Genomic DNA, 21,634 nt, shown 5'->3' with positions numbered 1-21,634 from the left:
TGAAATTTTCAATCAATCCTGAAAACTAGATATCATTTAAGCATTTTCACGTCTTGAGAGTTCATTGTTATTCCTATTGTACATTATGTAAACAGCATAGAGAACAATATGTTCACTTGGCTCACAAGACCTTTGTTGGATCTCTGAAAGAGCTGATCCATTATTCCTTTTACCTTGTGTTTTTTTTTCCCGAAAAAATGTCTCCAGTTCATCTATTTATCCTTCTGATAGTTACCAATGGATCAGCTTCAGACAATACCTTATCATACTACTTTATAATTACAACTCCCCCATAAAATTAAAACATTCCCCATATTTCCTCACTGGAATGCTTTTCCTGATTGTTTTCCAAGGTGGTTAATAAACGCATTTTTAAGATTCACTAAGATGATAAGATGAAAATGAAAGCTTTCCTGCGTCTCACTATCAGTTCCCCTTGGTCTCTATGGCAACTCTCCAGACCACCAGTTGTATCTTCAGCACAGCTGAATTGACAATGGTCCCATAGTCATTCTGCAGAGGTTCTCGTGGATCTTATGTCAAGGCATGAGGATCGGGATCAGGCAAACTCCCTGGACCACTCATCAGCAGGAATTTCCACCTTCTCAGATCTTATCGGAAAAATGAGTGATCCCAGAATACCTTGACAGTTCAAACATGTCCACCTCAGAAGGTTGTGGTTAGGTTAGATTAGATTACTTACAGTGTGGAAACAGGCCCTTCGGCCCAACACCGATCCTCTGAAGAGCAACCCACCCAGACCCATTCCCCTACATTTACCCCTTCACCTAACACTACAGGCAATTTAGCATGGCCAATTCACCTGACCTGCACATCTTTAGACTTTGGAAGGAAACCGGAGCACCTGGAGGAAACCCACGTAGACATGGGGAATACTCCACATGGACAGTTGCCTGAGGTGGGAAATGAACCCGGGTCTCTGGCGCTGTGAGGCAGCAGTGCTAACCATTGTGCCACCCAAAATAATCCAAAGCAGTAAAGGGATGGGTTGCCAGGATGATGCGATCATTGGCAGTGGTGGGATTCAAAACCACACCTCAACTAAGACTGGAACTTGAGTCCAGCGCCTTAGACCACTTGTCCACACTACCAATCCTTAGAACATACCTCAAAGACTCTCAAACAAAACGTAGGATAACATCCTATTGCACTGCGATGGAAGACCACATCTGTCCCCGCACAGGGGCCGAAAGATCCCATATCGCTTTTTGTTTCTTACTCATTGGTTCTTCCCATTGCTGGCTAGACCAGCATCATTGCCCTTTTCACTGAATTGACCAGCTGACAGTCAAGAGTCAACCGCATCACTATGTATCTGGAGTCACATGTAGGTCAGACCAGTTATGGATGATGGTTTTCTTCCCTAAAGGGTACTGATGAATCACATGAGTTTTTCCCCAACAATTGACAATGGTCCCATAGTCATTGTTAGACTCTTAATTCCAGTTTTATTTTCAAGTTCAGCCATTTGCCTTTGCAGGCTTCAAGCACAGGTCCCCAGAATGTTGCCTTGGTCTCTGGATTAATAGTCTCGCAATAATAACACTAGGCTATTCCCTCCCTTATTGGAGAAGACCGGGGGACTTCTTTCCATTGCATGATGTATCCCTTGATTATCAACTGAAACAAGATGAATTCACTTCACATTCACTTGACCACAGTGACAGCCAGACCTTGTGATCAACTGTGCTTTGTTTTATCTGACAAATGATACATCTCACATCTAGTGCACTTTTAGATTGTCTATACAGTGTTACCAGAGATAAAAACAATGACTGCAGATGCTGGAAACCAGTTTCTGGATTAGTGGTGCTGGAAGAGCACAGCAGTTCAGGCAGCATCCAAGGAGCAGCGAAATTGACGTTTCGGGCAAAAGCCCTTCATCAGGAATAAAGGCAGAGAGCCTAAAGCATGGAGGGATAAGCTAGAGGAGGGTGGGGGTGGGGAGAAAGTAGCATAGAGTACAATGGGTGAGTGGGGGAGGGGATGAAGGTGATAGGTCAGGGATGAGAGGCTGGAGTGGATAGGTGGAGAAGAAGATAGGCAGGTAGAACAAGTCCGGACAAGTCATGGGGACAGTGCTGAGCTGAGCTTCATCCCCATTATACAATGTTACCAGTTCAGTCCATCTCATACTGAGTTGTAAGACTCAATGTAACCACACATATCTCTTCGATAATTACAGACAACATTTGAGACATCATCCAATGATTGACTTTCAATTGAGCAACAATGTCATTTCATATGATTTTTCTCATTTCAGCTGCCCAGCATCATTGCCCATTTCACCTAGTTGCCCAGATGGCAGTAAAGAGTCAATCACATTGCTGTGTGTCTGGAGTCACATGTAGGTAATTTATAGTTGCCACTTATGCAGTACAATCGTGACTACATTTTAAAAAGTACTTAATTGGCTTTAAAACACTTTGAGATGTCCCATGTTCATGAAAAGTGGCATTGGACCTCCTTTTGCTATTTGTGGAATCTTGCTGTGTGAAAATTGCTGCTGAAATTTTGCAATAGTGACTGCAGTTTCACACTAATTTGCTGTTCAGCGCTGTGGGACATACTGAGTTTCTGTGAAAGATGCATTATGAACAAGTTTTCTTTTGTTTTTGAGGCATCATTTATTCACCTGAAGTCTATTAAAGGCAGCACCAGCTGTAATGAAACACAGACTAGGAATAGACCCCAAACAGAAATCCCCATTCAGATCAGACTGGTCCAGAGTGGATCTCTAGTTTTTATTGTTTTGATAACAAAGCATTGAATTACTTGCAACAGCGAAGAGAATATTGGAAACACTGAGAAAGAGAGAGAAAAACCAAAAAAGGAGAGAGGAGACAGAAGACAGAGAGAGAGAGAGAGAGATAGACAATCAGGAGTAGGGTCAGGGGAGGTGAGGGGAGAGCAAAGGGAAGGCATGGTCAAGAAAGGAAGAGAGAATGTGAGATAAAGAGACAGGAAGGCAGAGAGTGAGAATGAGTGAAAGAAAGGATGGAAGAGGTGGGCAAGACTAGAAAGAAAATAGGAAAGGCAGTAAGCAAGACAAAGAGAGAGGGGAGAGAAAGGATCAGTGGAGAGAGCAGTTGAGCAAATCTTTATCAGACCAGAGGTTTGGAGAATCAAAAGTGCTGACAGTTTCTGAAATTGTCTGCATTTAACTCCAGTTTCCACCATCTGTAATTTCATTTTATGTTTGCAGTATTTAGGTGAATTTGTAAACAGATTATGTTACTTTTTAGCCTTCTTTTTAATTTTAGTTTGTTGCAGATTGTGGACAGTGAATGAATGCCCTTTTCCGGGTGACTACGTTAAGAGTGGCCTTTAAATGCAGCAATACTTATAGTAGCAGCACAAACTAAAATTCAATTCCCATCTATTCTCCTCCATACAGTGAACTCCTATGAAATTTGATACAATTTAATATACTACATTTAGAAGCTGTTCTGATTCAGTTTCCATATAACAGGCTGGAACTTCCTTGAAATACCACGGACATCATTACCCAGACATCAAGAAAATAAAAACACAATTTCATGTTAAATGACTGTTGCTGTGAGGCATTTGCACTTCCCTTTTTGCTAGCCTCATTAGTGTAATGCCACTTATATACAGAAATACAAATTGTTTTACTGCAGGTATACAAAACAAAGACATGTAATACTGCAGCTATGCAAACATATGTATAAAAGAGTACCTTGGGACCTTATGTAGTATGTATATGTGAATGCTTAATACCAAGGATATAAGAACATTGACTTGCAGTCCTACAGGTATTTAGCAAGGTTGTGCCATTATTGTCCCTGACCCTGGGGAAAACATCACATGCCTTCTTCTGAATAGTGGTCATGGGATATTTTACACCTATCTGAGAGGACAGATGGTACCTCAGAGGAACATTTCATCCAGATGGTGTTTTCTGCAGCCAAATCCACCTTGCGCATTACTACAGCACTCAGAGTATTGTAATTAAAAAAATGCCTCTGTTACTGCAGACAGGTCTATTGTCCATTAAATTGTGTTACTGTCAAGTTAAATTCAGTTTAGCAGATTTGAGATATAAGCAAGCTGGTTTTGGATCATGCAGTTTAGTTTGCTTTACATTGGTACTTTTCTCACTGGAGCGAAGAAGGATGTGAGGTAATTTGATAGAAGTGTGAAAGATGTTGAGAGGCATAGATAGAGTGGACAGCCAGAGGCTTTTATCCCAGAGTGGAAATGCCCATCACAAGAGGGCATAATTTTGAGGTAACTGGAGGAAAGTTGAGGGGAGATGTCAGAGGTAGGTTCGTTACACAGAGAGTGATGGGTGCGTAGAATGTATTGTCAGCAGTGGTAGTAGAGTCAGATACACTAGGGACATTTAAGCGCCTCTTGAATAGGCACATGGAAGATAGTACAATGAAGGGTATGGTGGTTAGTCTGATCTTAGAGTAGGATAGAAGACTGGCACAACATTGAGGGCCGAAGGGCGTGTACTATGTTGCACTGTTCTATGTTCTATGTACTACAGGCATATAGGAGAGAGAGCTGCAGTGCTTTGGTGTGCAGAAAGTTGGTTTACAGAATGGTATCTGTTAATACAAATATGTCGAAGGTGATCTACACTACTGTGAGTATACAGAAAGTTAAATAGAGCCTATTATGCACTGGCAACTGTTCTGTGCTGACAGGACAAAAATATCATTAGACACAGGAGCAGAAGTTTGAGATATAAAAATAGACGAGAAAGAGTGAGACTTTTTTTCACTGGTATGTAGGGGGTTATCGAGGTTTATAAAATCGTGAGGGGCATAAATAAGGTGAGTGACAAGGGTCTTCTCCCCAGCATGGGGGAGTTCAAAAATAGGGGGCATCTTTTTAATGTAAGAGGAGAAAGATTTAAAAAGGATATGAGGGCAACGTTTTTACACAGAGAATGGTTTGCACATGGAATGAACTTACAGAGGAAGTGCTGGATGCAGGTACGGTTAGAATGTTTAAAAGACATCTGGGTAAGTTCATGAATAGGAAAGGTTTGGAGGGATATGGGCCAAGGACAGGCAGGTGGGACTAATTTAGTTTGGGCACATGGTCTGCTTGACTGGTTGGACTAATGGGTGTGTTTCCAGGCTGTATGACTTTGTGACTCTATGATACTACCTCGGCCATTCAACCTATTGAGTCTGCTCTGCCATTCAGTTAGATCATGGCTGATCCTGATCATCCTCAGCTCCACTTTCCTGCCTTTTCCCCCACATAACCTTTGATTCTCTTACTGTAATCTGCCTTCCTCGCCTTGAATATGCTTAATGACCCAGCCTCAACAGCCTTCTGTAGTAAAGAATTCCAGAGATTCATAACCCTCTGAGAGAAGAAATCTTGACTCATCTCCATCTTAAATGAGTAACCACTAATTCTGAGTTCATTCCCTCTGGTCCTAGACATCCGATAAGGACAAACAACTTTTCTGCATCTACCCTGTCAAGTCCTCTAAGAATGTTACATATTTTAATAAGGCTGTCTTTCGTTATTTTAAACCAATGAAACACAAGAGATCCCAAAAGGATCTCATAGTGATGACTGACTTCTCCGTAGTATATCATTTGACAGTAACCCAGCATCTCTGCAACAGAGCTATTTAATTAAGTTAACTCCCTACCCCTTGCCCCATAGGCTTACATATTTTACCTTGCCATGTAGTTAGCCAATTCTCTTTTGCAAGTTATGATTGAGTCTGCTTCCACCACCCTTTCAGACAGTGCCTTCCAGATCACAACAACTTGCATCACACAAAAGTGTCATTGCCAAATTTCTCTTTGGTGATTTGGTAATCCAGGTAAAAACAGTCTTCAAATTAAATAAAGTACAGAGTCATTTGAGTTTTCTGTCTTTAATCAGTTCAATTCATTTTATTGAGTGCATTTTAGTACAATATTTTCCAAAACTTAACTGTTACAAACTGAAACATACTCCACACAAATAACAAACTGGGAATGTACAGGGAAAGCAAAAAAAAATAGAGATTTTTTACAGTATTTCATTCCATATCTACAGAGTGCTGCTTGCAACATGCCTGCACACCTCATAAATCCCAGAGGAGGGATGACAAGTGCTCAAATATCACGAGGACACAAAAAAGGTTCACACTCCAGTCACTTGATGTGGTCGCTTTGAGGATAGGTGGTTGTGTTTGAACTTCCCCTATCCTTTGACTGGACACAATGTTTTTATCCTGCAGGAATAAAGACAGAAGACTGTAATATGAATCATGACTAAGCAGTAATCACAAATTGCATGTTGTTCTTTGAGGATGGTTCAAGTGCAGAAGCTTTTACTTCATAGAATACTGACAGTGCAGAAGGTGACCATTGAGCCCATTGAGGCGGCTCCAAAGAGCAGCCCATCCACACTCAGTTCCCCACTTTGGCCCACTTTGTAACCTCACATTTACCATGGCTAATCCACCTCACCTGTACAACTTCAGACCGTGGGAGGACCACCACACTGGCACGTAGGGAGAACGTGCAATATCCACACAGACAGTTGCCCAAGGCTGGAATTGAATCTGGATCTTTAGTATTGCGAGACAGCAGCTAATCACTCTAGCACCATGCTGCCTTATTTGGGCTAAGTTGGGTTTTTTTAATATATGTGACTACATCCTTCTCAACTCATTAAAAATACATGTACAGGTAAATAAACACAGATTACGGGCAGAACGCATTTCCCAATCCTCACCAGGACTTCCCTGACTTCAATGTCAAGGTTCCATCTTTAAAAGATTATACTTCATGCGAGGTTCTGCGGAAGTCCTTTTCCCTAGGGATGGCAACAAGAGGTCATCCCAATGGACAAAAGTAGCCTGGTCAGAAGTGGCTCCAGAAGTCAGGACCCCTGGGCACCTCAAGAGATCCTAGCTGCAGTGTTGAAAGAGTATGACTCATTTCCTGCACTCAGCCTGAATACCTACCATTCAATACTTCCTGCTCTTATGAGTGTGAGTTATGCAGGAACTTGGGTGCCAGGTCTTCTCATCAGATGCTTCTTTTTCAGTCAATAAAAATCACTGCTGATTGCGGTAAAAACCCATCTGGTTCACTAATGTTCCTTCAGGAAGGAAATCTGCCATCCTTGCCTGTTGTGGCTGCCATGTGACTATACCCACAACAATGTGGTTGATTCTTAACTGCCCTCTGTTTTTGCGGATGGGTAGTAAATGCTGGTCTAAATAAATGCATGTGCAGCCAAGTCCATGAGCAATTGTAAAACTTCAGTAACTTGTCTCCTTCCAAGTTATTTCTTGAGGTACATCCATATAGGATAAGGTGGTTAAACTTGACTGGACCTTACCAGACCAACCATGAGAAGTTTCAGTCATAAGAGGTCTTGCTTGCTGTATTTAAATTCGTTCAGTGTAAGGGGTATGATATATAGATGTGTCTGAGATACCTGTGAGATGTTCAGCCTGAAATTGTAATTTGTAATAGTGTTCTTTTCCCATGCAAACCTCTGATGAGAAGCTCCCAGATACTATCACTTCAAGGCAACTACCAACGTAGCACTACTGGCACCACAGTAGCATTGTCTCCCACACATCTTCAAGGATTCATACTGACAACATAAAAGCAGCTGCAGCAGTCAGCATCTCATGCACTATCAGTTCAATCAACTTTCAACATAACTAGAAGAATACAAGTGTATGGATGACACTGTGCCTCAGTGACTGGCACTGCTGTCTCACAGCACCAGGGACCTGGGTTCAATTCCAGCTTCAGATGACTGGAGTTTGCATATTCTCCTTGTGCCTGTGTGGGCTCCCTCTGGGTCCTCCAGTTTCCTCCCACAGCTCAAAGATGTGTAGGCTAGCTGGATGTGTAGGTTTGCCATGGGAAATGCAGACTTACAAGGATAAGTTAAGGGTGTGGGGCTGGGTGGATCAGCGAAGGCTGAATGGCCTGTTTCCAAACTGTAGGGTTTTTATGATCTACCATTGTAGGATTCTAACCCAGATTCCTATAGCTTGGAAGAAGTAACTTACACTACCAATTACACACCTCAGACAACAGAACTTCTGAACACTAGTGCTTTCCACTCCGACCAAACAAGGCTGTGCTCATGAGTGTAATCCAGCAGGTTGATGGGTTAATGAATGCAAAACATGTAACTAGCCATGAAAGTCAGGCAAGCCCTTTCACCCAGAAGGTTCTCAGATTTTAACGTCCCAGCTTCAAGTTGCCATAAGAAGCAGATTGTTTGCCTCTGGCCCAATTAAGATCGCTCACTCACAGATTGAGTGGGCCCAGAAGATTCTGCCTGATGCTTTTCACAACCTCAAGCCACTGCAAAGTGTTGTTACAGCTGTACAGATTTACTGATAGGAAGGGATGGTACTGTCAGTCCTGAACACTGACTTTGGGCCCCACATAGTCTCATGCAATCAGGTCAAATGTGGCCAAGAGATCTGTCTGCTGATTATCACTTTTCAATAATGCCCACCACCAAGAGCGGCTCAGCAGCTGCACTCCTGACCTAGGACATAGCTGCTAGACTGAGTTATGGCAGGCAGTGAGAGAACTAGCGATAGCGATCTGATCCCGACCAATCTGCCAACTGCAGATTCATTGTCCTTGTGACCACCCCACCGTCCTTGTGGAGACAAACCGACATGTTGAGTGATACTACCCACCATGGTAAATTGGATACATTTTGTATAAACCTAACTACTCAAAATAAGACGTCTACGAGGCAATGTGGGCTATCAGCAGCAGCAGAACTGTAATTTATTCAAACATTCTGCCATGTCAAGCTTAGCATATTCCCCCACTCAATGATTACCTTCGAGTCACAGGATCAATATCTGCTCAGCAATAACCTGCTCAGTGACACCCAGTTTGGGTTGTGCCAGGGCCACTCAGTTCCTGACCTCATTACAGCCTCGATCCAAATATGGATCATTTCACAATGTTCAGCACCATTCATAACTCCTCAGATAATGACGCAAATGCGGAAAGACATCAATATCTAGGCTTGGGCATTCACACCACACAAGTTTCAGACATTGACTATCTCAAACAATAAAGAATCGAGTCATTGTTCCTTTTTGTTCATTGGCATTACCATCACTGAATTCCCACTGTCAACATCCCAGTGGTGCCTGCTTGTTCTATTTAAGGCTCGCTGTTTCAACTTCTCAAAGTGTTATGTTGCTGATCAGGCAACTCAGCATCCTGTTTAAAATAAAAAGGAGCGACATGGTGGCTCAGTGGTTGGCAGTGCTGCCTAACAGGGCCAGGGGCCCAGGTTCGATTCCAACCTCGGGCAATTCTCTGTGTGGTGTTTGCACATTCTCCCTGTGTCTGCATGGGTTTCCTCCGGGTGCTCCAGTTTCCTCCCACAATCCGAGGATGTGCAGGTTAGGTAAATTGGTCATGTTAAATTGCCTATAGTGTTCAGGGATGTGTAACCTAGCTGCATTATTTAGGGGTAATTGTAGAGTAGGGAATGGGTCTGGGTGGGTTACTCTTCGGAAGGTTGGTGTGGACTTGTTGAGCCAAAGGTTCTGTTTCCACACTGTAGGGATTCTATAACAGCCTGGGAGTTACCATTGACCAGAAACCGAACTGGACTAGCCATATAAATAGAGTGGCTACAAGAGCAGGTCAGAGTCTCGGAATTCTGCAGCAAGTAACTTATCTCCTGACTCTACAAAGCCAGCTCCAATATCCTTCCTGACAAACAAGCATGTTTGATAGGCAGCGCATTGACTAACTTTAAACAATCATTCCCTTAAGCAGTGTGTACCAATACCAAAATGCACTCAATTAATTTGTGAACATTCACATAACAGCACCTACCAAACCCACAACATCCATTAAGGGAAGCAGATACATGGGAACACCACCACCTGCAAGTTCCCTCGAAACCGCTCACTGTCCTGACTGGGAAATATATCACCATTCCTTCAGACTTGGGTCAAAACCCTGGAATTCCAGTCCCGCCCCCACCGGACATCAATGTCTGTGTCCCTACACAATATGGACTGCAAAGGTTAAGTTGGCCACTTACATTACCTTCTCTAGGGCGAGTAGGGATAGGCAATGAATAAGGCTGGCCCAGCCAGTGATGCCCACATCTCATGAATAAATAATTTTCAAAGGGGATAAAAAAATGGGGTCAGTGGGTTGCAGTGCAATTCCAGACAGTCATCCTCTTGACAGGCTAATGTGCATGGTGGGGTCTGACACACACGGTCTGAACAGGATCTGCCATATTGCTTATGGTGTTTTCTGGTTACTTTGAAACAGACATCAGGGTCTGTCAAGCGGACAATCCTGACAATTGTTCTGTGGTCTTGATTTTCTCAGATACATGGCAGTGTCTGTTACCAAGGCCACTGGCAGTGGGCTTCCCCAAAGCCCAGGTTCTTGTGTTTGACTGGCCTCAACATGCAGCCAAGGAGGAGCATAAGTGGCTTCCCACAGGTCCACAATGAATCACAGACTGCTCCCAGTTCCCAACAGATCATCTACCTAACCCAACATCAATCCACTAACCAGCAGCTCACTGGACCATTTTATCAGAATACCCCTCTCCTCCAACCTGGCTATCTCTGAGTCCAAGGCTGAGAACAATAGCTCTTCAGGAGAAAGTACGGACTGCAGATACTGGAGAGATAGAGTCATAAAGCGTGGCACTGGAAAAAACACAGCAAGTCAGGCAGCATCCAAGGAGCAGGAGAGTCGATGTTTCGGGCAAAAGCCCTTCACCAGGAATGTAGTGGGGGAAGGAGACTGAGAGATAAATAGGAGGGTGAGGTTGAAGCTGAGGGAAGGTAGCTGGGAATGTGATAGGTAGATGTAGGTGGTGAGTGATTGTGATAGATCGGTGGGCAGGGTGGAGAAGATAGGTGGGAAGGAAGTTGGAACACATAGGACAGGTCAAGTGGGCAGTGCTGAGTTGGAGGGTTGGATCTGGAATGAAGTGGGGTGAGGGGAGATTTGAAAACTAGTGAAGTCAGTGTTGGTGCCGTGTGATTGAAGGGGCCCAAGATTCTGCTGGGAAATACACACTGGAAAAATGAATAAAAATGTATTTGTCTTATTCTGTTGATTTACATCATTTCATATCCAATATATAAGTCTGTAATACAATTGGCTATTACACACCAGTCTGGCCTCTCTCTGATCACTCAGCCTAGCACCATATGTCCTAAGCCATGAACCACCTACTTAACCCATTAATTAACTCAATTTCAAGCACTTTCCCTGGTAAATTATTATGCCGGACAATTAAAAAGACATTCTCTGACCTCTCCTTTCCCCTAAGCGCTGATAATTTTTAAGCATGTATCCCTGGCTACTTAACCCTTCCCCACAGTGACAGATTGGTTTGTCTGAACTTTGTCAGAGCCCTCATAACCTTCGAAACTTCTATTTAGCTGTGTGTCAAGGAAAAAAATAATGTGTGTCCTGGGATCTGATTGAACAAAGGCTTCAGGCTGAACCTGGGCTAGGAACATGTTTGATGGTGCTTTCACCACTCAGATGGCATTCAGTGACCCCTATGAACCTTGCCTCAACAATACATTACCACAGCTCCTCATGACAAGTTACCATCGGTATCATCCCTTTTTTATGGGGATAATTAAAAGCATGAATCAATTATTGTTGGTTTTACCTTTCCCTTTTTTTTGACACTTAATTTATATTCAGAACTGATTAATGTTTGGTCGATTGCTTCCATGTGCAAGTTAATAAACAGCAGCTTCATCCTGATTTATTTTGCAGGCTGGCTGTTTTGAAAAATTCTTGTATCCCGGACCTCACCAAACCGAGGGCGTGCATTGCCAAGCTTTTGGGAGTTTGAGGATTATTCTTCAGGACACAGAAGATCATCAATAATTAAAAAGGTTTTCTTCCTTTTGCAAACGTGTTCTGTTCATCGCGAAGCCTTTGCTGTAAATTTACAATTCTAGCTCAGCCAGCGAGGGGGAGCATACCTGACATTTTTAGAGTCGCAGAAATAGAAAATGGCCCTTCAGCCCACTGAATCTGTGCCAGTCAAAAGCAACCATCTCATAATTTTAATCCCATTTGGTCATAGCCTTGTATGCTTTGGTATCGCAAGGGTTCATCTAAATATGTATAGAGTCATCAGAGACACAATGAATCCCTACAGTGTGGAAACAGGTCGTGTGGTCCAACAAGTCCACACCAACCCTCTGAAGAGTATCCCACTCAGACCCATTACCCCTACCCCATCGCTCAACATTTCCCTGGACTAATGCACCAAACCTAGATATCCCTGAAGAGTATTGGCAATTTAGCATGGCCAATTTACCTAACCTGACTGTGGGAGGAAACCAGAGCACACAAAGGAAACCCACGCAGACATGGGGAGAATGTACAAACTCCACACAGACAGTGAAGCAGCAGTGCTAACCACTGAGCCACTGTGCCACCCCTCATAGAGTCATACAGCATGGAAACAGACCCCACTTCAATCCAACCAATCCATACTGAACATAATCAGAAACTAAACTAGCCCCACCAGACGAATGCCATTTACAAGTTTGCTGATGACACCACCATAGTCAGTCAAATCTCAAATGGTGACAAAACAGACTACATACAGGAAGTGGAAGACCTGGAAAAATAGTGCACTGAGAACAACCTAGCTCTCAATGCCGGCAAAACCAAGGAACTCATTATCAATTTTCGGCGGGATGTTACTCATGCTCCCTTACACATTAACAGCACAGTGGTGGAATGAGTGGAGAGTGTCAACATCCTGAGAGTGGTCATCCAGAACAAGTTTTCTTGGATCCTTCATGTGGACGCACTGGTTACAAAGGCCCAACAACATCTCTTCTTCCTCAGGCAGCTGAGGAAATTTGAAATGACGGTGAATACCCTTGCCAACTTTTATAGGTGTGCCATCGAGAGCATTCTGTCTGGATGTATTACTACCTGGTATGGTAACTGTACCATTCAAGATCGGAGATGGTTACAGAGAGTGGCGAACTCGGCCTGAACAATCACAAAGGCCAACCTCCCATCTATAGAATCCATCTACCAGGCCCACTGTCAAGGAAAGGCCGCCAGCATTCTCAAAGATCCATCCCACCCTGGCAATGTTTTTCTACATCCTCTACCATCGGGGAGAAGGTACAGAAGCCTGAACACACACACCAGCTGGTTTTGTAACAGTTGCTACCTTACTGTTGTTAGAATACTGAATGGACTCACAAACTCTTAACATTCGCCTGTAGCTGTGTTTTTGTTTTTGCTGCTGTTTACCTATTATTTACAATCTGTGCTACTTAACTATGCGATTTGCCTGTATTGCTCACAAGACAAAGCTTTTCACAGTGCCTCAGCGCACGTGACAATAAATTCAATTCAATTCAATTCACCTGCTTGCTCCTGTCCCATATCCTTCCAAACCCTTCCTGTTCATGTACTTATCTAGTGTCTTTTAAACATTGTATTTGTACCTGCATCCACTACTTCCTCAGGAACTTCATTCCAAACATGAACCACCCTCTGTGTAAAATGTTTATTTTATAAACCACTTTCAGGTCACCTCTCAAACTCCTTCAGTCAAAAAAGGCCCAACCTATCCAGCCTTTGTAAATGACTCAAATCTTCCATTACCCAGCAACATCCTGCTAAATCTCTTCTGAACCCTCTCCAGCATAATAACATCCTTCCTATAACCGGGCGACCAGAACTGTACACAATGTTCCAGAATAGGCCTCACCAATGTTCTGGAAAATCTCAACATGACTTCCCAATGCCTGTACTCAAAGGACTGAGCAATGAAGGCAAGTGTACCACATGCCTTTTTAACCACCTTGTATATATGTGATGCAAACTTCAAAGAATTATGCACCTGCACCCCTAGGTCCCTCTTTTCTACAACACTACCCAAGGCCCTACCATTAATTGTATAAACCTTAGCCCTGTTTGTCATACCAAAAGGGAATACTTTGCACCTATCCAGGTGGAACTCCATTTGCCATTTTTCAGGCCATTGACCTATTTGATGAAAATCCATTTGTAATGTTAGAAAACCTTTTTCACTATTTCCTATGCCACCAAATTTGGTATTGTCCACAAATATATTATCCATGCCTTCTATATTCTCATTTACATCATTTATATAAATTACAAACAAGACACAGAACCAATCCCTGTGGAACACTACCGATGACAGGCCTCAGTCCGAAAAGCAACTGTCCAACACCACGCTGTCTCATATTAAACATAGAATGGTACAGCACAGTACAGGCCCTTCAGCCTTCAATACTGTGCCATCCTTTTATCCTACTCAAAGATCTGACTAACCTACACACTTTCATTGTTCTATCTTCCACGAGCCTATCCAAGAGTCGCTTAAATGTCCCTAATGTATCTGAATCTACTACCACTGCCAACAGTGCAATCCACGCACCCACCACTCTCTGCGTAAAGAATATACTTCTGACATCTCCTCTAAACCTTCCTCCAATTACCTTAAAATTATACCCCGTCGTGATAGACATTTCCTCCATATGAAAAAGTCTCTGGTTATCCACTCTATCTATGCCTCTCAACATCTTATACACCTCTATCAAGTCACCTTTCATCCTTCTTCGCTCCAATGAGAAAAGCCCTAGCTCCCTCAACCCTTCTTCATAAAACATGCCCTCCAGTCCAAGCAGCATCCTGGTAAATCTCCTCTGCACTCTCTCTAAAGCTTCCACATCCTTCCTATAATGAGGCGACCAAAACGGAGTACAATATTCCAAGTGTGGGCTAACCAAGGCTCTAAAGAGCTACACCATAACCTCGTGGCTCTTAACTCAATCCCACTGCTAATGAAAGCCAACCCACCATACACCTTCTTAACAACCCTACGAAATTGGGTGGCAACTTTAAGGGATCTACAGACATGGACTCTAAGGTTCCTCCGCACTGCCAAGAATCCTGCCTTTAACCCTGTAATCTGCATTCAAAGTCAACCTTTCAAACTGAATCACTTCATACTTTTCCAGGCTGAACTCCATCTGTCACTTATTAGCCCAGTTCTGCATCCTGTCAATGTCTCTTTGCAACATACAACAGCACTCCACACTACCCACAACTCCAACAATTTTCATGTCATTGGCAAAGTTACCAACACAACCTTCCACTTCTTTATCCAAGTCACTCATAAAAATCACAAAGAGCAGAGGTCCCAGAACCGATCCCTGCAGAACACCACTGGTCACCAAGCTCCAGGCTGAATATTTTTCATCTACCACCACCTTCAGTTTTCTATGGGCCAGCGAATTCTATAACCAGAGAGCCAGATTTTCCTGTATCTCATGCCCCCTTGCTTTCTGAATGAGCCTTCAGTGGGGAACCTTATCAAATGCCTTGCCAAAATCTATGTGCATTACATCCATTGATCTACCTTTATCAGCATGTTTTGTCACATTCTCAAAGAATTCAATAAGGTTTGTCTCCTGCTGTTAAGCCAATTACCCATTCAATTGGCAAGCTCAACCTGAATCCAATGTGACCTAACATTACTACCATACTTCTTCAATGCTATGAGAGTTTCTTCCTCTACCACCCTTATAGGCAGTGAGTTCCATCATCCTTTGGGTGAAAACATTTTTCTCACATGTCCTCTAAACTTCCTGTCCCTTACCTTGAATCTGTGTACTTTGGTTAGTGATCCCTCCATCAAGGGGAAAAGTTTCTTCCACTCTATCATAATTTGATACATCTCAATCATACTGGCCCACTATCTCCTTTGCTCAACCCCAGTCTGTCCAATCTCTCTTCATAGCTGAAACTCTCCAGACCCGGCAACATCTTGGTAAATCTCCTTTGCACGTACAAGCTCATATAATGAGGACTCCAGACGAATACTCAGCTCTACTGAAACAGCCCATCTATCCAACAGACTTAACTGGGCCCCACGATTGTTTCAATGCTTTTGTTTATTTGTTATAAAACTATTGAGGTCATTTGGGGAGGTGGGGGATGGTTGGGGGTGTGTGGAAAGTTTATTTGACGGCCAGGAATTACTTTCCAATAGCTGCACAAAGGTGCCTGTAGTGAGAATGGAGATACTGGCCAACCAGTGGGTGGGGTCGGGGTGGAAAGGTTCAGGTAACTGGAAGATTCCAGGTCATGTACCTGCAAGAAGACATCCAATTGTCCTCAGCCAAACTCATATACCTGTGTCCAGTGTAAATCCAATCAGAAATTCAGGAGGAAAGATATGATGCAAAGATTATTTGGAATGTTCATGCTACACATGGTTGTTGGGAACTGAATAGGTGTTGTCAAGGGAAAGCTGAATAAACTGGAGGTTGTTGTTGGCTGTGGAAGGTTTCAGATATAAAGAAAGACTGGGTAGGCTGGGATTTATTTTCACTGGAGCGTAGAAGGTTGAGAAGTGGCCTGACAGAGGTTTATAAAATATTGTGGGGTATAGGGAGATTTAATGGTAGTTGTGTTTTTCCCTAGGATGATGGATTTCAAGACTCAGGGACACTGTTTTAAGGTAAGAGGAGCGAGATTTAAAAAAAAACATGAGGGGTAAATTTTGTACACAGTGTGGTATGGCATGAACTTTGAGAGGAAGTAGTGACTGTGGATACAATTACAATGTTTCAAAGATATTTGGACAAGTACATGAATGGGAAAGGTTTAGAGGGATATGGATCAAGCAAGTAGGATTAGTTTATTTTGGGATTGTGTTGGGCATGGACTGGTTGGACCAAAGAGTCTGTTTCCATGCTGTATGACTCTTTGATGGGGGAAGGAAGACGACATAGTGTGGGAGGGATAATATGTGGAGCCTCTACGCTAGCAGAAACCAGTTGGCTGAATGGTCTGAATCCTGTGCTGCTAATTTGATGCAAGTATGTGGTCCATATCAAAGTCTGACAATGACGTGTCTGGAAAAGTATTGCAAAGTGAATAACAGAGTTTGAGTTGGGCAGCAAGATTGTGTTTCGTGATGTGCAAAGTGCCAGGATTTAGGAAGCTCTATCTCAGCACCTGTAAAACCAGTCAGCAGTACAGCCCCAATTCTCAACGCTGGCCTGCCACTGGGCTCTGTCATAAAACAATCACTCAACACACACTTCCTCAGTCATTTTTCAAATTCTGACAGCAGCTCCCAAGAGTTTAGATTGAGGTTTTTTTTTCTCCTCCTTCCACTTACTTGTTTAGCTTGAGGTACAGTCTGTGACAGAGGTCAACTACAAAGAGGGCAACCTTTGAACAGTGTTCAAGATCTGGAATGTGGCGTCTGCCAATCCACTGCTGGGTGTAAATATTTAACATGCCTATGATTTAAAAGAACAGGGCCTCTCTTTTCTCTGCTTTATTTCCTCCTTCGACTTCGGGCCAGTTAAATGCATGGCTTCCCGGGCTCCCATTCACTCTCACTTTTGTTTCATTAGCACTCCAGTTTATGATGGAAGTAAAATAAATTTGGCGATTAAAGTGACGGGATCATAAGTAGGAGCAGCAAGAACTGGGAGACTTTGCCAGCTCAGTGACTGAGCACGCTCAGGCTCGGCATCTTGCTATGTCCTCAGCTACATTCACTCCAAGCTTAACACACCCTCACCTCCAATATCCTTTGACTTGTCTCATTTTGAGCATTTCTTTCCTCACAACTGCTCCTGTTAGAGTCAGGATGCTGAGAACTCTATCAAAGCTAAGGATCTTTACTCATGTTACCTATGTCTTTGAGCAGGAATTTGTGGTTCATTCACATATCTTCTAACAATTTCCTCATTCCCCTACTCTGGGTGCTCTGGATAGCTGTCATCCTCCCATGGAAGTCAGCAGCAAGGAGCTAAGTTTTCTACCCATCTAACCTCTGTTAATCACCCAGTGGGCTTTCTCTTCCTAGTCTTATAGCTAAGGATGGCTCTGACTTCAGAGCAACCAGACTCCAGCCAAGTGTCAGCAATAGCTCAGCTTCTGCCTCAATGTCTGGAAATGGTGTACTTATCCAACAATATGGGCCACAATATCCAGGGTGCTGCTATACTGAGGGAGGGCTGGAGGTGTAAGCCCAATTGAAAGTGAAGTGCTGCCTATCCATTTTGGTGGATGTGTAAGATTGTTTGGCAGCATTGTGAAGATCAGCTGGGGTCTATCTCTTACCCCAGAATTGACACCAACCAAAGAGATTATTAATCATAAGCACGGAGCCTTGCTACAAACAAGCGAGCTGACATTACAACAGGGGCAACATTTCGAAAAGTAGGTTGTGAAATGTTTTGGCACACCCCGACGTTGTGGAAGTTGCTATATAAGTATGGTTTTCTTTCCATCAAAAATCATTTCCAACCTTTACACAGAGAGCGGTGAGAACACGGAACCATCACATGGGGAGATTGAGCAGACAGCGCTGGGAATGGGCAATGGGAACAATGCAGCAGTCGGGCTGAATGGACTGATTCTTTGCTGGTTGGCTGGTGTGCTTCTGTGGACTTATTCCTTTAAGCAATCCCATATTACATAGGGAGCTTCTCTTCCAGATCTTGGAGATAGGTGGACTGAGAATTGCAAATGGAAACTTTCTGATCAAAAGTAGACAATTTGAGGTTGCTGAATCATTCAGATGATGATTGTTAACACTATTTGATTAATTTCGTTCCAGAGTTCTGGTCGCCCAGCAAACATTGACAGTTTCTATCCTGAAAACACCAATTATCTCCTTGTGCTCACAGACTCTTAAAGGAAATAAAGTAGTAAAATAAAAAAGACAGGCTCGGAACTACTTGCCCATCTCAGCTCTCTGCTGCTGAAATCCTCACCCAGACCTCTGTTACCTCTTGACTATTGCAACACACTCCTGGCTGGGCTCTACATAATCTACTCTCCAATGAACTGAAGATCATCAAAAACTTTGCTGCCCTTCTCTGAACTTGCAGCAGATCGCACTCCACTGTCAACCCCTCAGTTCACTGACCCACACCGGCTTCCAGTCAAGTGATGTGTGCCCTTTAAAATTCTCATCTTGGACTTCAAATTCCTCCATCGCAGCATTCTTCCTGGTTCTTCAGTCACCCCCAGCCCACTATTCTCCAAGATATTTGAGCACACCTTTAAACGTGCTTTCTTATGCATCACAGATTACAATCTGTGATGCATCAGCGTGGTAGTCACTCTCCCTGTTACGTTTGCCCCACACTCTGTTGTAGAACTGTACAGCACAGGAATGGCCATTTCAGACCACAATGTTGAGTTGAACATGACACCAAGTTAAACTAATCCCTTCTGCCTGCCATTGGTCCATAACCTTCCATTCCTTGCATATTCATACCCTCTAATCCACCTTGGTAAAACTCTTCTGCACCCTCTCCAAGGCTTCTGCAACCTTCCTGAAATGTAGCAGTCAGAATTAAATGCAATACTGTAAAGGTGGCCTGACCAATGTCTTATAGAGCTGCAATATGACATCTCAACTCTTGCATTCAACACCCCAACCAATAAACGCCAGCATGCCATATGTCTTCTTTATCACCCCATCTACTTGTGTGGCTACATTAAAGGGCCTATGTCTCGAACCCCAAAATCCTTCTGTATAATGAAGCTGTTCAGTGTCCTCTCGCCCAAACCCCTTCACCTTGCTCTCTCTCACTTTCTTCCTTTAAGAAACTCCTAAAAACCCATCTCTTTGGCCAAACTCTCAGTCATAATCTATTTGCATGGTTCCCATAGACTCTATACACTCATGGGAAATTTCATTATGTAAATGGAAGTTGCTTTTGTGACTGGATGAAGCTTTGGAGCAGACGAGGGAATAGGCATCAAATTGTGCATGATTTCCACAGGGGAATGACAAGACTGCCTCTGACTTGGTTTCCTGATACTCATTATGTCAAAAAATGGTAACATTCCACCATTTGAGTTAGGACAAAAGCACCAAAGAAGCTCCACACTGTGGGGCACAGCTTTAGAACTTTAATGGACAATTGAATTGGCTGCAGGAAGGGTGTCTGAGTATCCAACATCCTCCCGTCAGTAAGAAATATGGCAGCCACACAACGTCTCGACTTACCTGCAAGTTGAAGCAACAAAGTTCTGAGCACTGGGTTGAATGGACATCACTAGAATTCAGACAAGCACTGACACACAAAGTAAAACGTCCAAAATGAGTCAATTGATGAGCGGCGCAATGTGACACCAGAGGTACTTTGTATCATTGTCTGACACCTCTCTTGTCAACTGCAAGCAAGGTCAGCGGTTGCATTGCTTGTACCGCCTGCCAAAGGATCACATCTTTTCTATATAGTTCATCAAAAACAGTTCATAAGAAGTCTGATGGCCGGCACCTGTCGGCCACAAGCTCAAGCCCGGTGTATCTAATCCATTAAATACCTGCTTCCCTCTTTGTACAAGTGTGCTGGCTCTAGTTTTGCCAGCACTCAGAGTCATTGCTATCAAAACATAGACATTGTTGCAGAGAATGCAAGCAAGGAATGATTGCATCTTATCATCTTCAATATGAAGATATAAAGGATCAGAATCCATCTTCGGGAAGGGGCAATATCTTGGCACTGACATCTGAAGAACATCACTTACGAAGAAAAAAAGAAATGTATCGAACGAACGTTAAAAGAATATCACAGCATGTTCTTTGGAATAATGGGATGTTCATTTGATTCTAGTTTCACAGACCCTGATTTCATGAAGGGGCAAAGTGTTTTCTCTTTTTAAAAAAGATTATCCGATTAGATCTTGAAACTGTTACTTTTAAAGGCGGAATGCATGATTTCTCAATAGGATCAGTCTTGGAGATAGTAACTGTGTGTTTCCTTCATAAGAGGAGTCTGAACCATGAGAAACAGTCTGAGTCTTTCTTTGCTCCTCCAGTGCTGTTTAGACATGTCCCAGGGATCCAGTGCTGTCATGCCAAAGCGGAAGCTGATTGGCTGATCTGTCCTCTCATTGACTGAATACTGTTCAGTATTTTCTTCTGGTGACCAGCCAACGTGACCCCTATCCTCAGCAAATCCCTGCAAACAAAAAACAAAGAGTCATTTATTTTAATAATACTACCGAAAAGTTCAGAGACATCCTTTCAAGATTTGTTTTATCCTGTATGTGTCTCAATATGTCAATATGGGTGTGTGTGTGTGTGTGTGTGTGTGTGTGTGTGTGTGTGTGTGTGTGTGTGTGTGTGTGTGTGTGTGTGTGTGTGTGTGTGTGTGTGTGTGTGTGTGTTACTTGCATGCATTTATGTAATAAAGTGATTGTGTGTGTGCCTCTGTAAGAGTGTGCAGATGCATGTTTACATGAGGGAGAGTGTGCATGTGCCTGTATACCCATGTATCTGAAAGAATGTGATAGTGTATCTGAGTGTGTGTGGAAGAATGTGTATCTGTGTGTTTGCTTGTGTTTGACTGTGAGCATTTGTGTGTGTTGGAGAAAGGGAACTGTTAAAATGTCAACATTTATTTGCCTGAGAGTGTCAGAGTTTATCTGTATGTGTGAGGCAGTGTACATGTGTGTATGTATGCATGTAAATTTGTGTACTTGTGTGTGTGGGGGGGGGAGGTTGACAGTTTATTTTGTATGTGTTTTCACTATTAGTTTGCGCATGTGCATCAAAGTGCATC

The 21,634-nt window shown here is 43.1% G+C and overlaps 1 protein-coding gene across 3 annotated transcripts in view; it reads right to left on the bottom strand.

Annotated features, from left to right (window-relative positions):
- Positions 1 to 5,900: 5,900 nt before the first annotated feature.
- Positions 5,901 to 21,634, bottom strand: part of LOC132821984 (ephrin type-B receptor 1-like) — a 494,253-nt gene continuing 478,519 nt past the window's right edge. For 2 of the 3 annotated variants that reach the window (XR_009645375.1, XR_009645376.1), the window contains exons 16-17: positions 20,074 to 21,031; positions 5,901 to 6,238 (exon numbers count right to left, since the gene is read on the bottom strand). Coding sequence is in view for 1 of the 3 variants with exons in the window: in XM_060835030.1 (XP_060691013.1) it covers positions 20,923 to 21,031 (109 nt within the window). In the remaining 2 variants the exon portion in view is untranslated. Of the gene's footprint in view, positions 6,239 to 20,072; positions 21,032 to 21,634 lie in introns of those variants that run through there. The other variant, XM_060835030.1, reaches the window with a different exon arrangement.

Source organism: Hemiscyllium ocellatum, chromosome 13 (assembly GCF_020745735.1).
Source record: "Hemiscyllium ocellatum isolate sHemOce1 chromosome 13, sHemOce1.pat.X.cur, whole genome shotgun sequence".
Classification (NCBI taxonomy): Eukaryota; Metazoa; Chordata; class Chondrichthyes; order Orectolobiformes; family Hemiscylliidae; genus Hemiscyllium; species Hemiscyllium ocellatum.
Note: the sequence above shows the minus strand (reverse complement) of the source record. Positions and strands in the feature narration are given on the sequence as shown.